Source organism: Ctenocephalides felis, unplaced genomic scaffold, assembly GCF_003426905.1.
Source record: "Ctenocephalides felis isolate EL2017-DRISC unplaced genomic scaffold, ASM342690v1 CF-g0.4_SCAFFOLD_03571, whole genome shotgun sequence".
NCBI lineage: Eukaryota > Metazoa > Arthropoda > Insecta > Siphonaptera > Pulicidae > Ctenocephalides > Ctenocephalides felis.
In genome coordinates this window covers 69724722-69746913 of record NW_020539725.1, presented here as the reverse complement: position 1 = coordinate 69746913, position 22192 = coordinate 69724722, and the positions used below count along the sequence as shown (strand labels likewise).

At 27.9% G+C, this 22192-nt stretch overlaps 2 protein-coding genes across 2 annotated transcripts; one reads left to right on the top strand and one right to left on the bottom strand.

Moving 5' to 3' along the window:
- Positions 1–5820: 5820 nt before the first annotated feature.
- On the bottom strand, positions 5821–10152 carry LOC113384608 (2-oxoisovalerate dehydrogenase subunit beta, mitochondrial). The gene is made up of 8 exons (XM_026622356.1): positions 9886–10152; positions 8578–8714; positions 8306–8449; positions 7946–8101; positions 7510–7681; positions 7098–7243; positions 6584–6670; positions 5821–6314 (listed from the first exon to the last, which is right to left on the bottom strand). Exons 1-8 carry the CDS (start codon positions 10007–10009, stop codon positions 6174–6176), a joined length of 1107 nt encoding a protein of 368 aa, XP_026478141.1. The 5' UTR covers positions 10010–10152; the 3' UTR covers positions 5821–6173.
- A 3517-nt stretch (positions 10153–13669) lies between these two features.
- Positions 13670–21935, top strand: LOC113386654 (centrosomal protein of 290 kDa-like). Its single transcript, XM_026624418.1, has 18 exons — positions 13670–13735; positions 13806–13883; positions 14079–14138; positions 14202–14420; positions 14592–14779; positions 14952–15188; positions 15737–15879; positions 16342–16507; positions 16757–17165; positions 17223–17577; positions 17731–17926; positions 18497–18638; positions 18867–19153; positions 19563–19809; positions 19913–20123; positions 20447–20928; positions 21246–21380; positions 21759–21935. Exons 1-18 carry the CDS (start codon positions 13670–13672, stop codon positions 21933–21935), a joined length of 3798 nt encoding a protein of 1265 aa, XP_026480203.1.
- Positions 21936–22192: the final 257 nt, after the last annotated feature.

Sequence of the window (22192 nt, the reverse complement as noted above, 5' to 3'; positions counted from 1 at the left end):
TAATTTTGAATATCACCATGTATCACCAAGGGAGAGTGGGAGTCCAAAAATCCTTAAAAACTCGCTCACGTGATTAATGGACGCCCCCTTATAATGAAAAGATGTCTATAAAGAAGAATCTGTAAAAATTTCAAATGAACCTATACAGTAGAAGTTGAAAAATCGTGGATATCGTATCGAAAAGGACAATTATGGATAATTTAATTAAGTAGTCAACTGATATTGGCGAATATACACGTCATGGAAGGATATCAGTTGACTAGTATATTTGTCAACAGAGACCATTTGTTATTTAAATTGAAATTTCTGAACAAAATGCAAAAAAGATTCTGAAATTTCTAGTTTAGAATATTTTGAAGCTTTTGAAATTGCTGTATAAAATAAGTAGTATGAAATATGGTCAAGTTATTTTTTTTCGCCATTTGGTGACTGTGTGAAAAAACATATATCAACAAGATTTTTTGTTATTTTCGATTTTTTCAAAAATAGTAGCTATCAGAATTAGAAGATGAACCTAGTTCATACTGAAGAAATATTTATAAAGAAGACTCTGTAAAAATTTCAAATAAACATGTACAGTAGAAGTTGAAATATCGTGGGTGTCGTATCAAAAAGGACAGATTCGAGAAAACGCCTTTATAATTTGAAAGAAACTAGTGGGGCCATGGCATCGTGCCTTAAGGCAAATTGCTGGAACTTCCCGTACCAAAAATTATTATTTTTTTAAAAGATTAACATTTTTGAAAAAAATTACTCTAAAAAATTAGATTTTTGAGAAACTATAAATTTTTAACAAAAATTTCCTTTTTTTTTGAAAAAAAAGACTTTTTGAAGAAAAGTGTATTTTGAAATATTTTGAAAATTCTGAACTTTTTTTCAAAGCAATCGTACTACTTTAACAGCATAGAGACGAAATATCGATGCGCGTAAGCGCCGCGGTCTAACGGATAAGCATTGGTGCAGAACCCATAGGAATGCAAACAAAATTTATACTTATTGTTAAAAAATCTATAAAATATCTGATAATTTGATGTGCATATGTCTAATGAGCATTTTTGACCGCCAGATGGCGTTTTTTTACTTTTTTTACTAGATCTCCGAAACCGCTATCATTCAGCACGTCTCCTTATCAATACGAATCGAATGTTTTTTGAATTATTCAAATCGCTTCATCAGTGTTCCCGAAATCGTCGACGAAAATTTGTATCCGAACACACATACACACGCACACACATACATCCATTTTTTCTAAGGTATGCCAAAATATTCAGAAACCTCTGAAACGTAAAGATATATAAAAATTTTGATTTTCGATTTTTTTGCGATTACTATAACTTACCCTACGGGAAGTTAATAAAGGAGGATCATCATGGTCTTCAAAAACGACTTTTCAAAAATTCTTGATTCTTGAACTTTGATTCAAACTATTCCATTTACAGAGACAAAAGTGTATTTGTAAACTCAAACAGTTCAAAGAAATTTATTCCCATCGTGTGCATGTTTTCAGAGCGTGGTTATGCGCCACTCGTGTTTCATAATGGTGAGATATTGCAACGCATGCATGCACTTGAATTTGGAAACGCTATTCTGTGTGCACCTCTATATAGCTCTTGCAAACTGCAAAACAAACATATATAATATGTAACAGCACCAGATCCGTGGCACCCTGATTTTTCTCATGGTAAAAATATGGCAATGCAGGCAACTTTTACTTTTTTTTCCCTAATATCGATTTCTGGGCTTTCGTGTCCTGTGTCTACCATTTTACACTATCTTACGTACAATTTCAGGATCAGCTAGTAATCTTTCAAGTCGATGACAAAGATCTTCAATATCCTCATAAGGTAATGGATTATAATCATGATGAGGTGCTAGAGGCAAATAAAAAAAAGTGGAAAAGTGAAGAATTACTGAGAAAACTGGGTGAATAACTGAGCATGATCATTAAAAAGAAATGAAAGTGGATCGGGCCTATTGCACAAAAAAGTGCCTTCTACAAGTCGTCGTCAAAGGTTAGATAGAAGGACCAAAAGGATTGGGAAAAGTATGCAAATACAGGAGAGAAAAGACCAGTAAACATAAAAAAAGTTTGGAAAAGAAAATACTTAAAAATAATTAAAAAGTGATCGGTGGTGATAAAATGGTAATAGGAATAATAAATGGCAAAATCCAGGCCAAATCAGCTTGACTAGAATGTCACACTGGAGTTAATCTCTGATGTTCCAAAAGAAGCAATATCAATATTCTATGACTATCAATATCAACATTATTGTGACAAAAAATATCAAAGTCTAGACAAAATCAGCCTGACTAGAATGTCACACTGGAGCTAATCGCTAATGTTCCAGAAGAAGCAATATCAATATTCTGTGACTATCAATATTAATATTCTTGTGACAAAAATATCAAAGTCTAGACAAAATCAGCCTGACTAGAATGTCACACTGGAGCTAATCTCTGATGTTCCAGAAGAAGCAATATCAATATTCTATGTCTACCTATATCAATATTCTTGTGACAAAAAATATCAAAGTCTAGACAAAATCAGCCTGACTAGAATGTCACACTGGAGCTAATCGCTGATGTTCCAGAAGTAGCAATATCAATATTCTGTGACTATCAATATCAATATTCCTGTGACAGAAAAAATATCAAAACTAAACCAAATCAGCATCCAGAAAAACAATTCTGTGATAATTAATATCAATATTCATGTGACAAACAATATTAAAGGCAAAATCCTAGACAAAATCAACCTGACTAGAATGTCACGCTGGAGCTAATTGGGCTGTAGCCAGAAGAAGCAATAGCAATATTATGTGACTAACAAAATATCAATATTCCTGTGACATAAAAAATACCAAGACCAAGACCAAACCAGCCTTATTTGAAAGGGACGTGAGAGCCAATTTCTGATGTTCGAGGAGCAATATCAATATTCTGCAGAGATTCCAAAACAAAACATGTAGTAAATCTTTGTTAAGATTGCGTTATATAGCAAGATATCACGTGTATTTACTTTTTACCAGAATTTTTGGAAAAAATCCTAGCGTTTTCCAAAAAAGTCAAAAATTTTACTACATTTTCTCAAAACTAAAAATACACGTTTGGAGGTGAAGGTTAATTTTGAATATCACTACGTATTACCAAGGGGAAGGGAGGTCCAAAAAACCTTAAAACATCGATTACGAGATTAATGGACGCCCCCTAAGGAAGAGCAAAGGGAATAATCGATTTGTGGTGCCCTCACACCATAAGCATGTCTTGGGACAGCCTACTATTTATTTCTTTTTATTATTATCATAAGTGTATTTCAGGTAATTGTGTCGAATCCTTTCTGTCAATCAATAAAACCTAGCTCAAATGTCTTCTTTCACATTCATTAAATTTTTTTGATGCTAGAAGATTGATCAATAATTCAATATCTCTGGTGCTTTTTTTGAATCGGAATTGGTCCATTTTCATGTGCTGTCTTATTTTTTGGTAGTTTTTTCCTAAATATTGAATAATTATAAGTAGGATAAATCGGGCGACAGTCATAGAAGCACTCTAAAGTACTGGATATTTAAAAAAGCGGTTCTTGAAAACATACTATTTTTAAATTTTCAATAATATTTAAATTTCAAATAGTATTGAGCGCAAAGCCCTCAACTTCGAGTATCTCGAGAACAACTGAATTTGCCAACTTTAAATTTCTCACAATTGTGGTGATTTATAAAAATCATAATAACAATATGTGTCAAGTTTCATCAAATTCGCCAAATCCGTTTTTGTGAACATACTATCAACTTCGAATATCTGGAGAACGATTGCATTTACCAACCTTAAATAAATATTTAAATTTTTGTCACGATTTTGGTGAACTCTAATAACAATGTGTATCGTTCCATCAAATTTGGGAACATACTATTTGTTTAAATATTACTAAGTACGAAAAACTTTTTTGTCATAATTTTGGTGAAAACTTACTTAAAAAAATGCAAGAAGAGGGAATATATATTTGTTATACATTCAAAAAATTCACAGTGAGATGAATGATAAATAAATATTACTTTTTTGCATTTTTTATATTCATTATTCTTAAGAAAAATCTTTATTCTTCTTAAGGGTGCCCGCAAAAAAAATGAACATGGCAGAGCCCCGCCAAGGCACACTACGCCCCTAATTAGAGCACTATGTTACAGAGCAAAAAACACAATGAAAAAAGTTCAATAAAACTAATAATATAGACAACCGTTTAACAAATAAAGTAATTTCATTATATATATATATATATATATATATATATATATATATACAATTTCGCATGAAATGACTTACCTGACGTTAAGTGTCTTCCAACGGTTTAGTGTCTTCATCCTGTTTTTAGAGAAATAATAAATGACTGTCAACATTTCCATTTAGTTACCAATATTCCTGCTTCCTCCTACGATTTTGCATCATTTTCCTAAAAAAAATTAATAAAAACTGTTAATGGCAATGACAAAAATGGCGGTCCTTTGTTGTTACACTGTTACACAAATTCACTTTATGAAAATTCGAAGCTAAATTTAAGTAATATAGAAAGACTACATTTGCTTACATGTATATATACATAATACAATAAAAGAAATAGTTTGTCATGCTTTTTGTATCAATTTTAACACTCAATTTCGATTATAATTTGTTTATTTCTAAAACGCGTTATACAATTTGACGTTAACAACTGTTTAAAGATGGACGCCGAACGCCTATGAACAAGTAACCAATATAACCAACATTAAAAAACCGAATAATGGAATCAGAAACATTTGAAAAAATTTTGAGATATATAAAAAATTATCAAAAACTCGAATATAAAAGACTTTCTATTATATACTATTAATATTAATAATTAATATTAATTCAATTCGTTTTATTGTCTTCCTAATGATTTAAACTTATATAGGTCACCAACATAAAAGACAAAACAAAGTCAAAAATATATTAAGCAGTAAAATAAAAAATGGACGTACGTTTTTTTTTTAAATTTTGTGCAATTTACTTTAATAAAAATAATTATTTAATAGGTAAGCAATTTCATTTACTGGACTTTCTTTTTTCCATTTCCTTTTTATGCTTATTTATCTATGGTATAAACCTTGGTTACAACATAAAGTTTCCAAAATAAAATACATAATAGTAGAATAAAAATGGATAAACAAAGTATGCAGTATTTAAATAATAATAAATATTTTGGAGCCCAATTTAATTTCACCTACTATTTTCTATAACCTTCATCTTATCATTGGATTTGCTTTGCCATATGTTTTGTTATCATTCAAATGTCATATTAACCTTGAAAATTATCAATATAATCTATCCGTGATAATTTCTTTTCTTTTTAATACTCGAACATTATCTTCGGAGAAAGAAACATTTGAAAGTATTAAATATCTAATATTTAAATATCAATAATTAAATATTGAGATAAGATTGTAAACACTCACTTGATTGCGCAATATTTTGTAAATGTTATAAAACAAGTATATATATATATATATATATATATATATATATATATATTCATGCTTACAATTTTTTTTAAGTTTGTGTTCAAGTAAAAATGTTATGATATCACGAAAACTCAACTTAACTAAATGTGCCAAATCTCACATCAACTCTTCTCTCAAACTTACAAAAAAAACAACACTAACATCTGCAAAACTTTACAATGTTCATAAGTATTATTCACATTTTTATAAAAATATCTAAAAACTGATGGGTTTACAAAAACAAATTAGTTCTTCACTTGATCTTCATTTTAATCTAAACCAAAAGAGAATTGTTAAAATGCACAAATAACAATCGATAACTTTTTATTACAATAAAAACAGTATAAATAACTACATTCTCTGAATGCATAATATTATTAAAATGCTATATATTTGCAGAATTTTTCCTAAAATAAAATATCAATGGTTTCAGATCACTAATAACTACCTTCCACAGTTTTACCAAAAAGTAGATACCTATTACATTATAAATAACAATTTCCAAACATTTGGGACCTTAATTGAGACCTTCAAAATTACATTATTCAATTAATAAATTTAATTTCATATAGGAATGTACAATTAAATGCAATTATATCAATTCTGGCATAAATCCAAGGCACTATTTTGACTATTTTCTAATTGCAAAATATCAAGTGTTTAATAATGCAAAATTTTCTTAACAGCATCAAAGCAACGCCATTTGTCGGGTAGATAAAACGGTTCAAAGACATGAGGGAATGGTGTATCGTGGCCGGTCACTCTTTGAATAGGAGCCTCGAGATGCAAAAAGCATTCCTCCTGTAAAATTAAAAAAACACTTGGTACTATCAAGGTTTTTAGAATTTGGAATAAAGGTCATTGAAATTAGGGTAAATATAATCCTTAACTTGATTGCAATATAACTGTAGCTATAAAATTTAAAAGTTTAGTATTAGATGATGATTTTTAATCTAAATGCTTAAACTGCAACTTAAATGCAACTTGCATGTAATTACTATAAGATTAGTTAGCATTTGTATTGCCAATATAAAATTTTCTATTTGAATAATAATTTTTATTATAATAACCTGAATGGAAGCAGCCAGTTCAGCCCCAAAGCCTCCAGTGTATGGAGCTTCATGTGCAATAATGCAACGACCAGTCTTCTTTACTGACTGTATATAAATACAGAGATAAATTTAATAATTATTATATTAAATATTTTTATTGGACTTTTATTATTAATACGTTTTTATATTTTTATTACAGGAACTAGTGCTCGTAAATTAAATTTTATAAGCAAAATTAATTGTTATTCTTTTAACAATTTCAATTAGATTTTTGGTGTGATATAGAGTAATTCTAAATATATATATATATATATATATATATATATATATATATATATATATATAGAAAAGAAATAAATGTGATTAATTAATATAATTTAAGTGTAAGATTTCTGGCAAAAATTTTGTCCATTTATTTTTAAATACTATTAAATATAATATATATTAATTCAAATATAATTAGGCAAATAATAATAAACAAATTGTGATAGAAAAAGGCTTAGTATTGCAATTATAAATATCTATTACTCACATTACAAACAGTATCATAATCCCATGGTAGTATCGAAACAAGATCGATAACTTCACAATTAGCATCAAGTTTTTCTTTTACAATCTCAGCTACTTCTCGTAAAACATGTACTTGAGTTCCCCATCCAATCAATGTTACTGCATCACCTAATAAATAAATTTAATAATTTAATAGCTACATAAAACGATCTTGAATACTAATATATCTTTTTCCTTTTTTTCGGATTATTTGGAAGGCTAAAATCGAGGGTATGACTGACTGACTTCTTGACCCTTTAATTTTCAATATCTTTCTGTATTTCTAAAACACCAATTAATAACTCACAAAAAAATAAACTAAACTAAAATATACCCTTAAAGAACTAAATTCTATTTACATCTGATCATTTTTATTTCCTTATACTTTTAGTAACCTTTCTTGATAATATCAGCTTTCCCCAAAGGAACTGTGAAATCATCGACAGGAACTTCTTCCACAGCTGCTCTGTAAAGCGTTTTTGGTTCCAGGAGCAAACATGGATCTTTTTCTCTGACCATGGATAATAAAAGACCTTTGGCCATGTTTGGACCTCTAGGTATGGCAATCTATAAAAATTATAATATTAGTTAAGAAATAAATTAGACAAATTCTTTATTTTAATAAATGTTTAATTATTAATGTAATTTTTGAAAATTCATTTTAATACTTTAATTTTTAATAATTTTAATTTAATTTTGTTTATTTTACTTTATTTACTTCAAATTTCTTTATTTTATCTTATAATTGTTTTCAACTATAATAAACAAAAAAAATATTATTGAATTATTCTTTACTGATGATATAATTTTTAATTAATGAATAATCTTGACCTTCAATCCAGGAGTATGTGCAAAATATGCCTCAGGGCTTTGGGAATGATAACAAGCCCCGTGTCCGACTGCCATACAAGGTGCTCGCACTGTTAAACTACCACAGTTGAATTCACCTCCACTTCTATAACGCATTTTTGCTGCTTCATTTACTAACTGAAAACAATAAAAGTATTTTGGTAAGTTATTACAAACATGCATTTAAAGATAAAATATTTCATCAGTATTTTATCAAATCTTCAATGTTTATTTTGTTATTTTATTAATTTGATATCATTATATAAAAATATCCAGTTGTCAATTATCACTGTGTAAATTAGTAGCTAAAGATTAGTTTTTGTTTGAACACAAAATAGCTACCTGATCAAATGCTGGGAAAATGTAATCAGCAAATTGGATTTCAGCAATTGCAGTAACTCCAACATTTGCTAAACCAATTCCAAAGCCAGCAATACCTTGTTCACACAATGGTGTATTGAACACACGACTGCTACCATACTTTTTCTAAAATAGAGATAAAAAATAGATTCAATCGAATAATGATTTAAGGATTGCAAAGTCTATGGAGGCGTAGCCAAATTATTATTAATGTAGATTTTAGTCTTATTTTAAGACTTTTTTTTATTAATTACCTGTAAATCTAAGGTACATCTAAATACACCTCCAAAAGCAACATCTTCGCCAAACACACAAGCCGATTCATCTGTCCGTAAAGCAATATCTAATGCATTGTTTATTGCTTGGAACATGTTAAGTCTTGTAGTTGGTCCTGATAATTAAAATACATTTTTTATTGAATGAATCATTGCATAGAGTTTATAGAACAATAAAATAACGCTCTAACAAATCTTTTGTATCATAATATTTCAATTAAAACAATGTTATGATAATGGTTACAGAAAGAATTTATTACTTGCGAATGCTGTGGAGGCCTAAGCATAAATTCAATTTATAATATTGCAGTAATATAAAATTAATAGTAAATAGTTGTAAAGGGTACTCTAAAAAGTTATTTATAATAATTATAAATATTTAAAAAAATAGAAATTACAAAAAGTTTTCTTCTAAAAATATTATTTGATAGTTTGGTATTGAATTAAATTATTTATAATTTTATAATCATTTATTTTCAATGCATGTGATGATTCTATACTATAAATATTGTATTTACTTCATATAAATACAACACTAAACAAAATATTGAATTAACGATAGTACAATGAGCGAGTTTAGATGGAAGGCCAAAGCTCTTATATTAATATAAAGTAGTTATTGAACAATTTTTTTCCAACAGGCTCATATTACTTTATTTCATATTTGTGTACTGAAGTTTTGCATAGTAATATTTAATCAATTTTAAAAGAAATTAAAATAGCATTATTATGTTCTGCAATTAGATGTATGTCATTCAATATTTTGTTTCGTAATTTATATTTCTGATAGTACAGTGACCTCACAAAAGCTGTTTGAAAAATAAATTTGTTTTCAAGGGCAATTAGAAATAACAAGCAATATAATAGATATTTTATACAAAATAAAACTAACAGGAAAATAGATTTTAACAGGACGGTCATTAATGTAACTAAGGATAAATGCTGCAATAAATAAAATTGATTACAAATACTTTCAATTGTAAAATAAAAGTATTTAAAGTAAAATGCCATTAGCAAAATAGAGCGACTATGCTGTGCTAAATTAAATAAATCATGAACTAAAGGACATTTGAGTTTGTCGTCTTAAGAAGAATTAAAAGTAGAAAGCATAAGAACCATATCGAAGAAGAAAAATCTACGATTGATGAAATTATATTCGAATGAGAAGACACCTAATATAGATTTATAAGTTTACACACTCATTGTCAGTATGAAATTGGTTTTGAGAATATGTTACTATCAACATTACAATTTTCAGAAGTATGACCTTGTCAATTACATTTTTACCTTCGACAGGTGCTTTTTCATCAGGAAGATATACAAAATGTGAACTCTGACGTACACTGTTGGCCAGAATATTTGTTTTCTTATGATTTGATAGACATCTTGCTGTTAATTTACTCAAAGACATCTTTATTTTGAAATATCACAGTGTATTTTATATATAATATTTTTGACACTATTTTATGTTAGTTGATTTTAGTAGTATGTAATATTTGAACACTAAAAATAAGGCACGTGGTTAGCTCATGTTAATTATTTTTTAAAGAGTAATTGTACAATTCATTTTTGACAGCAAAAAAATTTGAAGGGTACTTTGAGGTTATCGTATTACTGCAAAGTTCGCGATAGATGGGAGTAGTTGTTCTTAACGTTGGTAACGGTTGACAAATGACAGATTCAAAATGGACGGTTTAGTGGCTAATTATTAAATTGAATTTAAATAATTTAAGATTAATTTGAAACAAAGTGCAAGTGATTTTTTGTCTTAAGGCAAGTTGCAAAAACTTTTTGGTATATACTAATCCAGATAATACATAATTGGTCTTAATCAGTTCGAATTGAGATTTAGCAACTTTTAAAACTGTGATGAAAAAACTTTGTGAAATCCTTAATACTGGATGTGTAAACACTTCAATTTTCTTTCTAATTACTTTAGCATAATATGTAATAAACAAACACCCCTTCAATATTTCTACTGTAAAATTTTATTACCCCGTCGCCATAGCAACGGCGACTCTTGCAACCTAAACAAAAAATAATTAATGTACACAAAAGCACACCTTTATTTTGATTGACTTATGACATATTATTTCCGTTTAATTTCAATTATTTAATTAGTTATGTCAGGTGTTGATTGGAAAACTGTCTTATCCTATACAAGTGAAGATTTGGAAGAGCTCAGTATTGATGAAAAGAATTATTTATATGAACAACTCTCCTGGTTCGATTGTGAAAATTCAAAATTGGATAATAAATCTTGGAGGTCCTTGTTTAGAGTCACACAGGAAGTTTTGAGATATAAACACGATTTGGTAAATATAAAAAAAATTAATGAGATTAAATAATTTGTCTGCATACTAGTTTTATTAAGGATTTACAATTTGAAGAATTTTTATGTTTTCAACAAATTGTTCAGACCTTAAATTTATGACCTACTTTTTATCATTCTATAACAAATTATTTATCAGGATATGTAATATGATGTGAATGTAAATCACTATGTTATAAACTATATTTAAAATTGATATAATGATATTAATATGATAAAAATAAAACCAATGGTCTAAAGAGATGAAACGTTTATACAAATACTTTTCTATCATTCTAAAAGTCATTCAATTCAAACATACACCTAATATTTCTTAAATAAGTTTTGACTAAAATGTCTATTGATTTTACATTTTATTATCTATATTTAAAATTTATACATTATTTCATGCTGTCTTTTAATTTTTATTTATTTATGTCAATTTTTTTCAGCACCTAGATTTAGAAAATAAATTGAAATCAATTTCTGCCAAATATGAGTCTACCAGAAAAGAAACCTCAAAGGCCAAAGACGTACAAGAGGAAGGGTATAGCACTTCTTCAGAAACAGATACCTCTTCAGAATTGGACAATATTGCTGACCTAAAGGAAAAACTTAAGAAAAAGAATGGATATATCAAACAGATCTTAGAAAAACTTGAGGTTAATAAAAAACTAGTATTTTTTATCATTTTTTGTGAAGTTATCACTTTACTTTTACACAAACACGAATTCTGAAAAGTTAACTAATTTTGAACAAAGCCTTAAAGTTGTGGGATTTTGAGAAAATTTTATTTTTTATATTATATAATTCTTTCCAATGCATCTCATATATTTTTTTTCATTTCTAAATACAATAATCTACATTTTTAGCTGAAAATTTAGTCTTGAAATTTATAAGAATCTAATTAAAAAAAGTTGTAATAACGATAACAAAATTATTGAGAATTTTGCTTTTGTCAATTTCAGAATAATATTTTGTGGGCAAATATGACTTTTCTGTATACATTTGTGATGTAGAAACATAAAAGCATTTTTCCTGAATATGGTAAAAATGCAACATTTGGATCTAATACCCTGATTTATCATATTACGTAATTAATATAATATTATTGATGTGAAAAAATAAGCTTCTCTACATTTAAATTTCGGACAAAAAGAAGCGCTTTCCAAACAACTTGATACAAAGTTTTTTTTCTGAATTTTATTTTTATATTTGTGGTATTTATGTATTATATCTAATTGGATCTATTGGTTTTCAGGAAACTGAAAATCAAATCTCGAATTTTCCTGCAGAATTTGCCTCCATGAAACTGAAATGCAGGGACCAAGAAGGTATCATAAAATTTGTAAAATTAACACACATTGAGATTATAATTAATTGGTTGATTTTTTGTTATAGAAGAGATACTAAAACTTAATGAAGCTAATAGAAATTTAACTTTGCAAATTGATGATTTGTTGGAAACTAATCGCAGAAGAGAAGAACAAATTGATAATTTTAGCGATGCTTTGGATATTCGAGTTAAAGAATGGAAGGTATATTTAAAACATTGTTAAATAAAAATTGTTGCGTTCGATCACTAATTAAAAATAAATACTCTCTAACTAAAATGATAAATCACAAACATGCTAATTATTCAGGCACAAAAGTTGAATTGTGTAAAATAAATTTAAATTTTGTTTTATCAAAATGAATCAATTATATTAACATTCGTAAAAATTAAGCTGACTTAAATACTTTTTGTCTTGAATTTTGCATGAACTGTTTTTTTTTTATAATTTCTCAATTTTATTGAATTTCTCATCTTGTCAAATAAGATGATTTTAATACATACATTAGTATATCACTATTTTTCACATTTATTGGTATTGACTATATTATGATTAAATTTTATTTATTTTCTATCAAAATAATTAAATTATATAATCAAATTTCGTAAAAATTAAGTTGACCTAAATATACTTTTTGGCTTATTATTTATAATTTCTCAATTATATTGAATTTCTCATCTTGTCCATAAAGATGATATGTATGTAACATATAATATTTTTTTTATATCAACTTGGTATTGCCTACATTATGATTGAAAGTCATAAATATTTTTAAAATAATCAATTCATCTAATTAATTTTAACTTTTTCCAGGAAATAATTGATTCCAAAGAAGAAGAAATAGAGATTTTGAAACAAAATTTAAAACGTTATGATCCAAATTATGTTATTGAAATAGGAAGTCGAGATTTTTCACAGTATAACGAGGTAAAAAATTCAATTTCAAATACATAAGTCGTTTATCTAATATAAGCAATCCGTACAATGTAATAAAATATCCAAATTCATAAAATTAATATGAAATGTCAAATCTATTACATTAAAGAAACATATTGGAACCTTATAAGATTCTCATAAGATAGGTAATAATTATAATATTTACCAATCTTATAAGGTTCAAATATATTTATATTGGTATATACATTTACCAATATTGCTCATATAAAAATCATTTTTATGCAGTGTGTCTTCATAATTTTTTTTTAAATTTTATATCGAATTGTATCGACCTTTGGCCATCAGATGTTTCTAAAATTCATTATATTTTTTTAAATAGATTTTGAAAGAACGTGATATAAAAATCTCATTGTTAGAGTCGAAACTAGCAAAAGCCGTAGAAGAACTTTTTAAAAATAAACAGTTAATTGATAAATTAATGGGAAGAAAAAAATATTTAAAACATGGCGATGAAAAGAAATATAAAGACATGGCCAGGACAGATCTTGAAGGAGACCTGGATATTGAGGAGGATGCCTTGATAAAAGTTAAAGAAGTACGTGCTAAAATTAGTAAATATTGTAACTTTAATATAGAAATTTTAGATTTGTTACTAATTTTATTAGGATACTCAAATTTTGGGTCAATTTACCGAGTACGAAAGTGAGGACCTTACTAGGAGTGATGTTGCAGAAGATGGAAAGGTAATTCAGGAGATTTTGATTATTAGTGAATTATTTAATCTAAATTAAATTTAAAATCTATTATACAGTTCTGCACGATCTTTACATTAAGTAAGATTGTGCAATAAGAATTTTTTTATAAATCGCAGCTTAGATTTATACAAATATTATTCTGCACAGACTTTTAAATGTTTTTCTAAAACAATTTTATTTTAGGATATAAATGGAGAAAAGCATTCAGAATCAGAGACTAAAGATTTATTGGAACTCACTCAGGTGACTTTTAATTTAAACAATATTGAAAACGTGACTTTTTATATTTCACTATATTATTCATAGGTTCTAAAAGAAAAAAATGCAGAAATTGGATTGCTGGAAGCTAAACTTGATGATGTAACCGATCAGCTGGATAAATGTACAAAAATAATTGATAGTCTAAAGGGGACAGATAAGAAAAAATTCTATAGGAGTGATGGAAAATTAGTTAGAGAAATGGCCAGAACTGATCTTAAAGGAGATTTGGATATTGAAGAGGATGCTTTGATGAAAGTACAAGAAGTGAGTCAAACAAATAAAAAATAATCAAAAATTTAAATCGCTAATATCAGAAAACAGTGGGTATAACTGTGTAGAGAATTGTATTTTCAGAGCATTAAGATTTTTGTTAATAAAATGTTGGAATACTGAATATTGAATATTGTTCCAAGTAAAATATGTGTTCTGTTTCAGATAATTTCTTTGGGACAACCTTCTGATTACGAGAGTGAAGAAGTCGTATGGAGTGATGCAGTAGTAGAAGACACTTTGCATCGAAGAAAAACAAAAATTGAAGAAAAACATATTTTGCAATTGGTTAGAGACGTAAATCGGTTGCAGAAACAGTGTTCGGATGTAGAAACAGAAAATATTGCTTTAAGGTGAATTATTATAATCTCATACTATCTTTATACTCAATTTTTCTCTTCTTCCCCAAACAAAACTGGTTTGATTTTCTTCCAGAATCTAGATCATAAATTAATTAGTAAATCTTCTTAAAATTATAAAAATACTTTAAATTGAAATATGGATTTTTTATGTCTTTTATTTAAGACAAGAACTTGGTCTTCCACTGCAGTCAGAGAATATTAAGAATAATATTCTCATCGATATCCAGAAAAAGGATAAAACAATAGAAAAATTGCAAAAAATTGCAGACATTTTTGAGGACTATAAAACTCAATACAATATTGAATCTGTACAACTGAATGCTAAAATTGATGAACTGAAGAAAAAATTAGAAAACTCTGAAGGAAAAGTTTATGAGGAGTACCAGGGACAAAATGTTCAGTGAGTGAATTAAGTAATAAACTAGTGGTGTATGGCTTTGTGCCTTAAGGAAAATTGCTGGAACTTTCCGTACTAAAAGTTTTTTTTAAAAAAAGATTTTTTTTTTTAATTTTTTTTAAAAAAATGATATTTGAGAAATTTTAAACTTTTGAAAAAATAGATTTTTTTGAAAAAAAAACTTTTGGAAGAAAACGCATTTTTTTAAATTATTCAAATAGGTTGATACGTGTTCCCAAAATCGTCGACCAAAAATTGTATCCGTACGCACACACACACATACATCTATTTTTTCTAAGGTTTGCCAAAATGATCAGAAGGTTTTGAAACGAAAAGATATATAAAAATTTTCATTTTCGATTTTTTCGCGATTACAATAACTTACCCTACGGGAAGTCAAATATTTATTTATTGTTTTTTCTTAATGGTTAAAATTATTTACATTTTATATATATTTATATTTCTTGACTATTCTCTATTATTGTTCACTGAGTTTAGACTTTGTATGGTGTATAGAATAGTTGATTTATTATTAATTATTTTTTTAATAGTTTTCAAGAACAAGGTGGAGGTGATGGAATGCATAATAATGTTTTTCAAGATTACGAAATGCGCCACAAACAAGTTATAGAAGAAAATGAAGCTCTTAGAAGAGGAATGCATGAAATTCTTCAAAGTATACAAGAGCAGAATGGTAAGAAGAAATTCCAATTTCTTTATATGGAAGCTTCTATATAAAAATTTTTAGTCTTCCATCCAAGATCAAATTTGGAAAATTAATGTTTGTTTGTATTGTATGTGAGCCAAATTCTGACCTCTTTTTGACGTTTTCTCGATCTATTTAAAAAATTCAACAACTGTTCGAAAGATATTGGTTGGGAATCGTACTGCTTAGTTTTTGGGCAATTATTTGTTGAATTGTTTTTTGTGGGTTTTGATGAATCTTTGTATAACAATAGATTTCGAAATCTAAAGTAGCATAGTAAAATCTTATAGCCTTCCGATAAGCGGTTGAATTGTAAAAATTTATCAAAGCTTAGAATTTCTAATCAGATTCTAATCAGAATCTATGCTGAGCCTGAGTGCGTTCCGTGTTTCGTAGGTAGCTGCTGCTTAAATTTATTGAATTCAATATTTGGTTTATTTTTTTCTTCAGAACAAAGCAGTTTCCAAATTAAAAGCGATACTTTGGAAAAATTATTACAAGCTCTGGACGCTCGTCATGTTGCAGGATGGTATCATCCAGCTATGAGAATGCAGGCGGAAATCCACAGATTGGAGGCGATCAATAACGAACTCAGAGAAAATTTGGCTCATTCTAGGTAATTTTGAAATTGACATAAATAGGTCTATCACCAGATTATACCTTATTACAATATACCTTATTTTAATATCCGCCCAAAATGAAATAAGAGAGAAAAAGTTGATAACATAGGTACCACAATTCAGAAAAGATTTAAGTTACGCATATTATAAAATCTCTATAAAATATTTCAATAAGTTAGAAAACATATTCACTTGAGACTAAGCCTATAATTTTATATTACTGTTATATGTTTTTTATTTTTCAGACAAGAAATAAAACAGTCAATAAAAGAGCTACAGATAGAAACTCTAAAATATCAACTATTAGAAGAAAAACTAAAATCTGTTGAAGACAAACCAATTCAAACAACTCCAAAAGCACAAACTCCACAAGAAGTTATTGAGCCAATTGGCAAAACCGATGTTGAATTCCAAGAAAAAATTAATGAAATCGAAAGCCATAAAAAGAATATCGAATTATTGAATGAATCTTTAGCAAATTTACAGACTGAAAAAGAAAATCTTTTGTTTAGGATAACAGAGTATGAAAAACATTTGGATAATTTATTAGATAGTGATGAAGATATTGATCGTGTATTGGCTGAAAGTGCCAAAAGAAACGTTAAATTTACTTCAGAAATTGTAGTGTTATCAAGAAAGATAGATTATTTAGAGGTAATTGGATTTAACACAAAAATCTAAATTGTTTACTTTAATGTTTTAATTTTTTAGCAAAATGAAAATGTTTTAAGAGATCAATTAAACAAAATCAATGAGGAAAAGTCTGCAATAGAAATCAAACTTCGGAAAACTATATGTGAATTGAATAACACAATAGAGCTAAATGCACAAAAAATCAAAAAATTAGAACAAGCTCTCAAAGAACATGTTGCTCCAGATATTCTCAAAAAAACTGAAGAGGAACTTCTTAGTGTATCCGAAAAGTATAGATTGAGTTTGGAACAAGAAGAGGAAGTTAGGAATTTTAAGAACAAAGAAATTATGTTTTTGAAAACTGAGCTGGATGGTTTTAGAGATGTTAAAGAGTCTTTGGACGTGTTGACTAAAAGTAGTTCTAGAAGTGAAGGTAAATATTGATCTTACTTGGTACAATTAGAAAAAAAAATTTGTTTATTGAATTAATTCAGCAGCAGTTTATTAGTTTGCAATTGAAAAAAAAAATGAGCATTTTTCTCTCTTAAATTTGTATCTAAAACTAAGTTTTTATTATTATTTTCAGATATGTCAGACGAAATATCAGAAATGCATCTCAAATTGGAAATCCAGGTGAAACGAGCAGATCATGCAGAAAACTTGATGGAAACAATAAAATATCAGTTGGAAAATGAAGAGAGAAAAAATCATGAATTAAATGAGAAATATAATGAACTTAAAAAGTCACACATAGAATTACAAGCTGGTGAAAGAAATTTAAGGTAATCAATTAATTTTCTATGTTGTATATAATATACAAAATTAATAAAACAAGGGAAATATGTTAATTCTTACCGATTCTTCTTACCGAATCTCAAACTTGTTTATTTGAAAAATATTCTATAAAATTAGACAGATTTGAATTTTTAATTTAATAATAGTTTGAAAATTTCAAGAAAAACGCCCAGGTTTAAAATGTTTTCAATGTAGTGCTTATAGTTTATTTTACAAAAGATTTGAAAAATTGGTATGTACTACTACAAAAACTCGTTCTTGGAAAATCCCTGTCATAATTTATTAAACATATGAAATTAGATATTATTTTTTACTTAATTTTTTTACTTGAAAACTTTTGACACATAATATAAGAAATTACAAGTCAATTATTTTATAATGCACATTATTTTCTCTGTGCACTTTTATTTTAAATAAATTTTCGTTATTGATATACATTTTTTATATCCAGAAAATCACTGTCACATGTTGGAGGTGTGAATATGATTTTTATTTGCACAATTATACGTACACTCACATTTCAGATTGTTATTTAGCAATTTTTTTAATTATTCTAGACAACAGTTAATGGATACTTCTCATGCCTTGAATGACTATAAACACTTGGAAGCCAAATTCAATACTGCAAATGACGAGTTGGAAAAAGTGAAAATTGAAAAATCACATCTTCAGGAATTGTATAATGCTCTTCAAGATGAGGTAAATATTGATCGTATAAATAAACCTAAAGTTAATTTGATATTTAGTTTTTGCATTAGACCAAGATCGTATAAATAAACCTAAAATTAATTTGATATTTAGTTTCTGCATTAGACCAAATTCTCCCTGAATTCCGTGTTTAAATTTTGCTAAAATTTACAACTAAATTCTCCATTGGAATTTACTTACTGACTGAAATATCCAACATATATTTCTTTTTTTCTTCAGACAAAGTACAAACAACATTCAGCATCTCGCAACGATGAAGAACTTCTATCTCTGCGCCATCAAATTCTGGACTTGCAATCCCACACCGAAAGTAACCACATAATTGCTAGAACTTCTAGAGATCTTATGCTGATGAGAATATCTGAATCTGAATTGCAAACAACGATAACTAAACTTCGAATGGAACTGGATGATACGATTTATAAAAATCGAGAACTACAAAACGCTTTGGATAAAGAGATTGCCAACAGCAAGAGAGTCGAAGATAATTGCCAAATAAGAACAAGGTAAAAAATAATTAATTATATATCAAAATATTTGTGTATTGCATCCTACACCCTATCTCTTTCAATTTCTTTTTATGAGTTGGATTCCCTTAAGTATTAGAAGGAAAGAATTGATTGTATGGAGTTATCATAAATAAATTTTCAAAAATGTGATCTGTCATTCATTTTACAAGTTTCTAATGGTTTCATTCCTGCAAAATAAATATTGTTAGACCAAAGTTTTGCAATTAATATTGATCATACACATTTCCTAAATTTATTCTGGCTTTTTCCATTTTGAGAAAAAAAAGTATGATATTACATCTTGTGATGGGCATCTTAAAACTTTGAATTGTTCATATAATTTCTCGCATATTTTATCCAATTTTAGATAATATTTAATTTCTAATTTATTTATTTCATTTTTCAGTCTTTTAAAGGAAGCCTTACGCAGTGTCATCCGCCAATTTTGTGGCAGCGTTCCACTAAACTCTTACTCAAGATATATAAATGAAATTCGTGAAGTTCATAAAATGAAAATCATTTTGAAACGCGAAGAATCGATATTGCAAGAAAAAGTCCAGGAATTTGATTTGTTGGAAAAGGAATATCAGAAGAAAATTGAATTGTTGGGCAAAACTAATGGCCATCGTGATAGCGATGAACTGAAACTAAAGGTAAATAAATAATTGATAGTTTCATAGGATAAAAACTTACTGTATAAATAATATAAACTGGGAAATAATTATATTTAAATTTAAATTTGTATTTTTTTCGCAGGAATTAAAGTATCGAAGAAAGTCCGAATTATTGGTAGAGCAATTGAGGACAAACATTGAACGGCAATCAAGACTAGAAACTACAACTTTGCAATTGGAAGAAGAATTATTGATCAGCAAAAATATTTGCGAGCAGATAAGAATATTATTTGTTGATGCTGATTATGCAGATACTGATTGCCAAACTGAAATGCGAGAAACTGAACATAAAGGTGAGTTATTTATAAAAATTTACCTATTATTAATTAATTCACTAAAGGAAAAATTTATGTTTTTGCCAGAAAATCCGATTAGATAATTTAGTGTTTTTATATCAAGTATCAAGTAAAAAGAGACCAAATTAAAAAAAAGCATAGCACAATTTTTTTCCACGTCATAGCCCTGAAAATTTTTGAATAAATAGTTGAATATTTTATCCTAATTGCTGACTTTAGATTCCTATTGATTTAGCTGGTTGCATCGGGAAGTTCATGCAACTTGCCTTAAGGCAAAATGACACTTAAGTCTAGTTTACATAGAGTTTATATAATTTCAGCCATCCAGAAAAATCGTTCACGTACACCAACCAGTTCATCTACATCATCAGCCCAGACTGTACGTTCTGAAAATGGACAACCCCGTAACAATGGTCCTGATAATACACAATATTCTGAGAATGGTCAATCTCATGAAAATGGTCTCACTCTTGATAAAGACCAATTTCTAAAAAATAATGCATCTGTCGATAAAGAATCAGAATTAATACCAGTCAGAGAAGATTCTCCTAGAAGTGTGAAATCAATCAGAACTGGTTCAGCCAGATCGGCATCAGCAAAATCGGAGGCTCAGATAAAAATATCGCCTCAGGAGTCTGCAAGGGTAGAAAAGATGATTGAAGAAGGTGATGATCACCAAATTAGTCAAATAAGAAGGGATAGTGTCCACAAATTGCAGTTGCAGTTGGCTCAGGCTATTGGATTGGCATCAGATAGATCAGTTTCGCTGATGCAGTGCGAGCTGAGGGTTACGGAATTACAGGTAATAAATACAATAACTCTTTGCCCACGATATTCCTCCTCTGTTTCCTTTAAAACATTAACGTATTTTTTTTAAACTGTTTTCAATACGACGATACCTACGATTTCTCGACTTTTACTGGACCGACTTAGTTGATAGTTTTTTTTATATAGATTTCTCATTAGTATTAACACTCCTCATCCTACGTCCTATATCCTCAATTTTTGGTATTTTACTATTTAATAAAAATTGCAAAGGTGCAATTAATTTTTTCAGCCAGTTACTATTTAATGAAAAAAATTAACATCTTTGTAGTAATTATTTAATTTATTTAACAGGAGAAGATAAAACTTCTGACAGAGCAATTATCACAAAAGGACGAGCTGTTACTATCAAATAAAATAGCAATTAATGAATTGCAACTGAAAAGTTTATCAAGTCAAGCTGATACTTCAGAAATAGCTACTTTGAGAGTAAGTTCTAACTTTGACAAACATACTCGTCATGAAGAAGTAGCAAAATTTTGTATATTGGCGAGTATACTCGTTGTAAAAGTATGAAACGTATATTACGTAATAATTACATAATTATTACGTAATTCATATAATACATGAAATTATGTATCCTATTTTATATATGTTGCATGAATATTGAAATTTTCTAAAATTTTATATGTTTGAAAAAAATCCATGATTATAAGTTTTTATCATTCTCAAACAGCTTTTTCTAGGATTTTTAAAATCAGAGTAATCATCAAAATTTTTAATAATTTTTTTGTTATTTTTATGTTGTATGTTGTATACATGTATGAAAAGTGAAAAAATAATTTAGTTATCGATTCGTTTTTATAGGCTACTGTTACCAGTCTCCAAAACATTGTGAGCCAGAAAGAAGATTCCTTAATCCGTTATCAAGATATTTTGAAAAATGATCGAGATGAACATTGCAAAGCTGCTGCCCGATTTCAAGAAGAAATCAAACATTTGCAGAACTCTCTCAGCAACCAGAAACAAGCATATAACACGTGAGTGAGACACTTTATTGTATTTTATTCTGTCTGATTATTGTTATATAATCAGACCGAGTTATACTTGGTTAAATCTTAAACTAAGTTTGATTCAGAGCTGAATTCGGCCCCAAGAAAAATCGTTCAAACATGTTAAATTTTCAGAATATTTAAAAAAATTGACAGTTATATTTGGTATCACAATGTAGCATTTCAAATACTACACTGAGGTTTTGAGGCAACTTTTATATTGTCTTATGAAATATCCCGTAGGGTAAA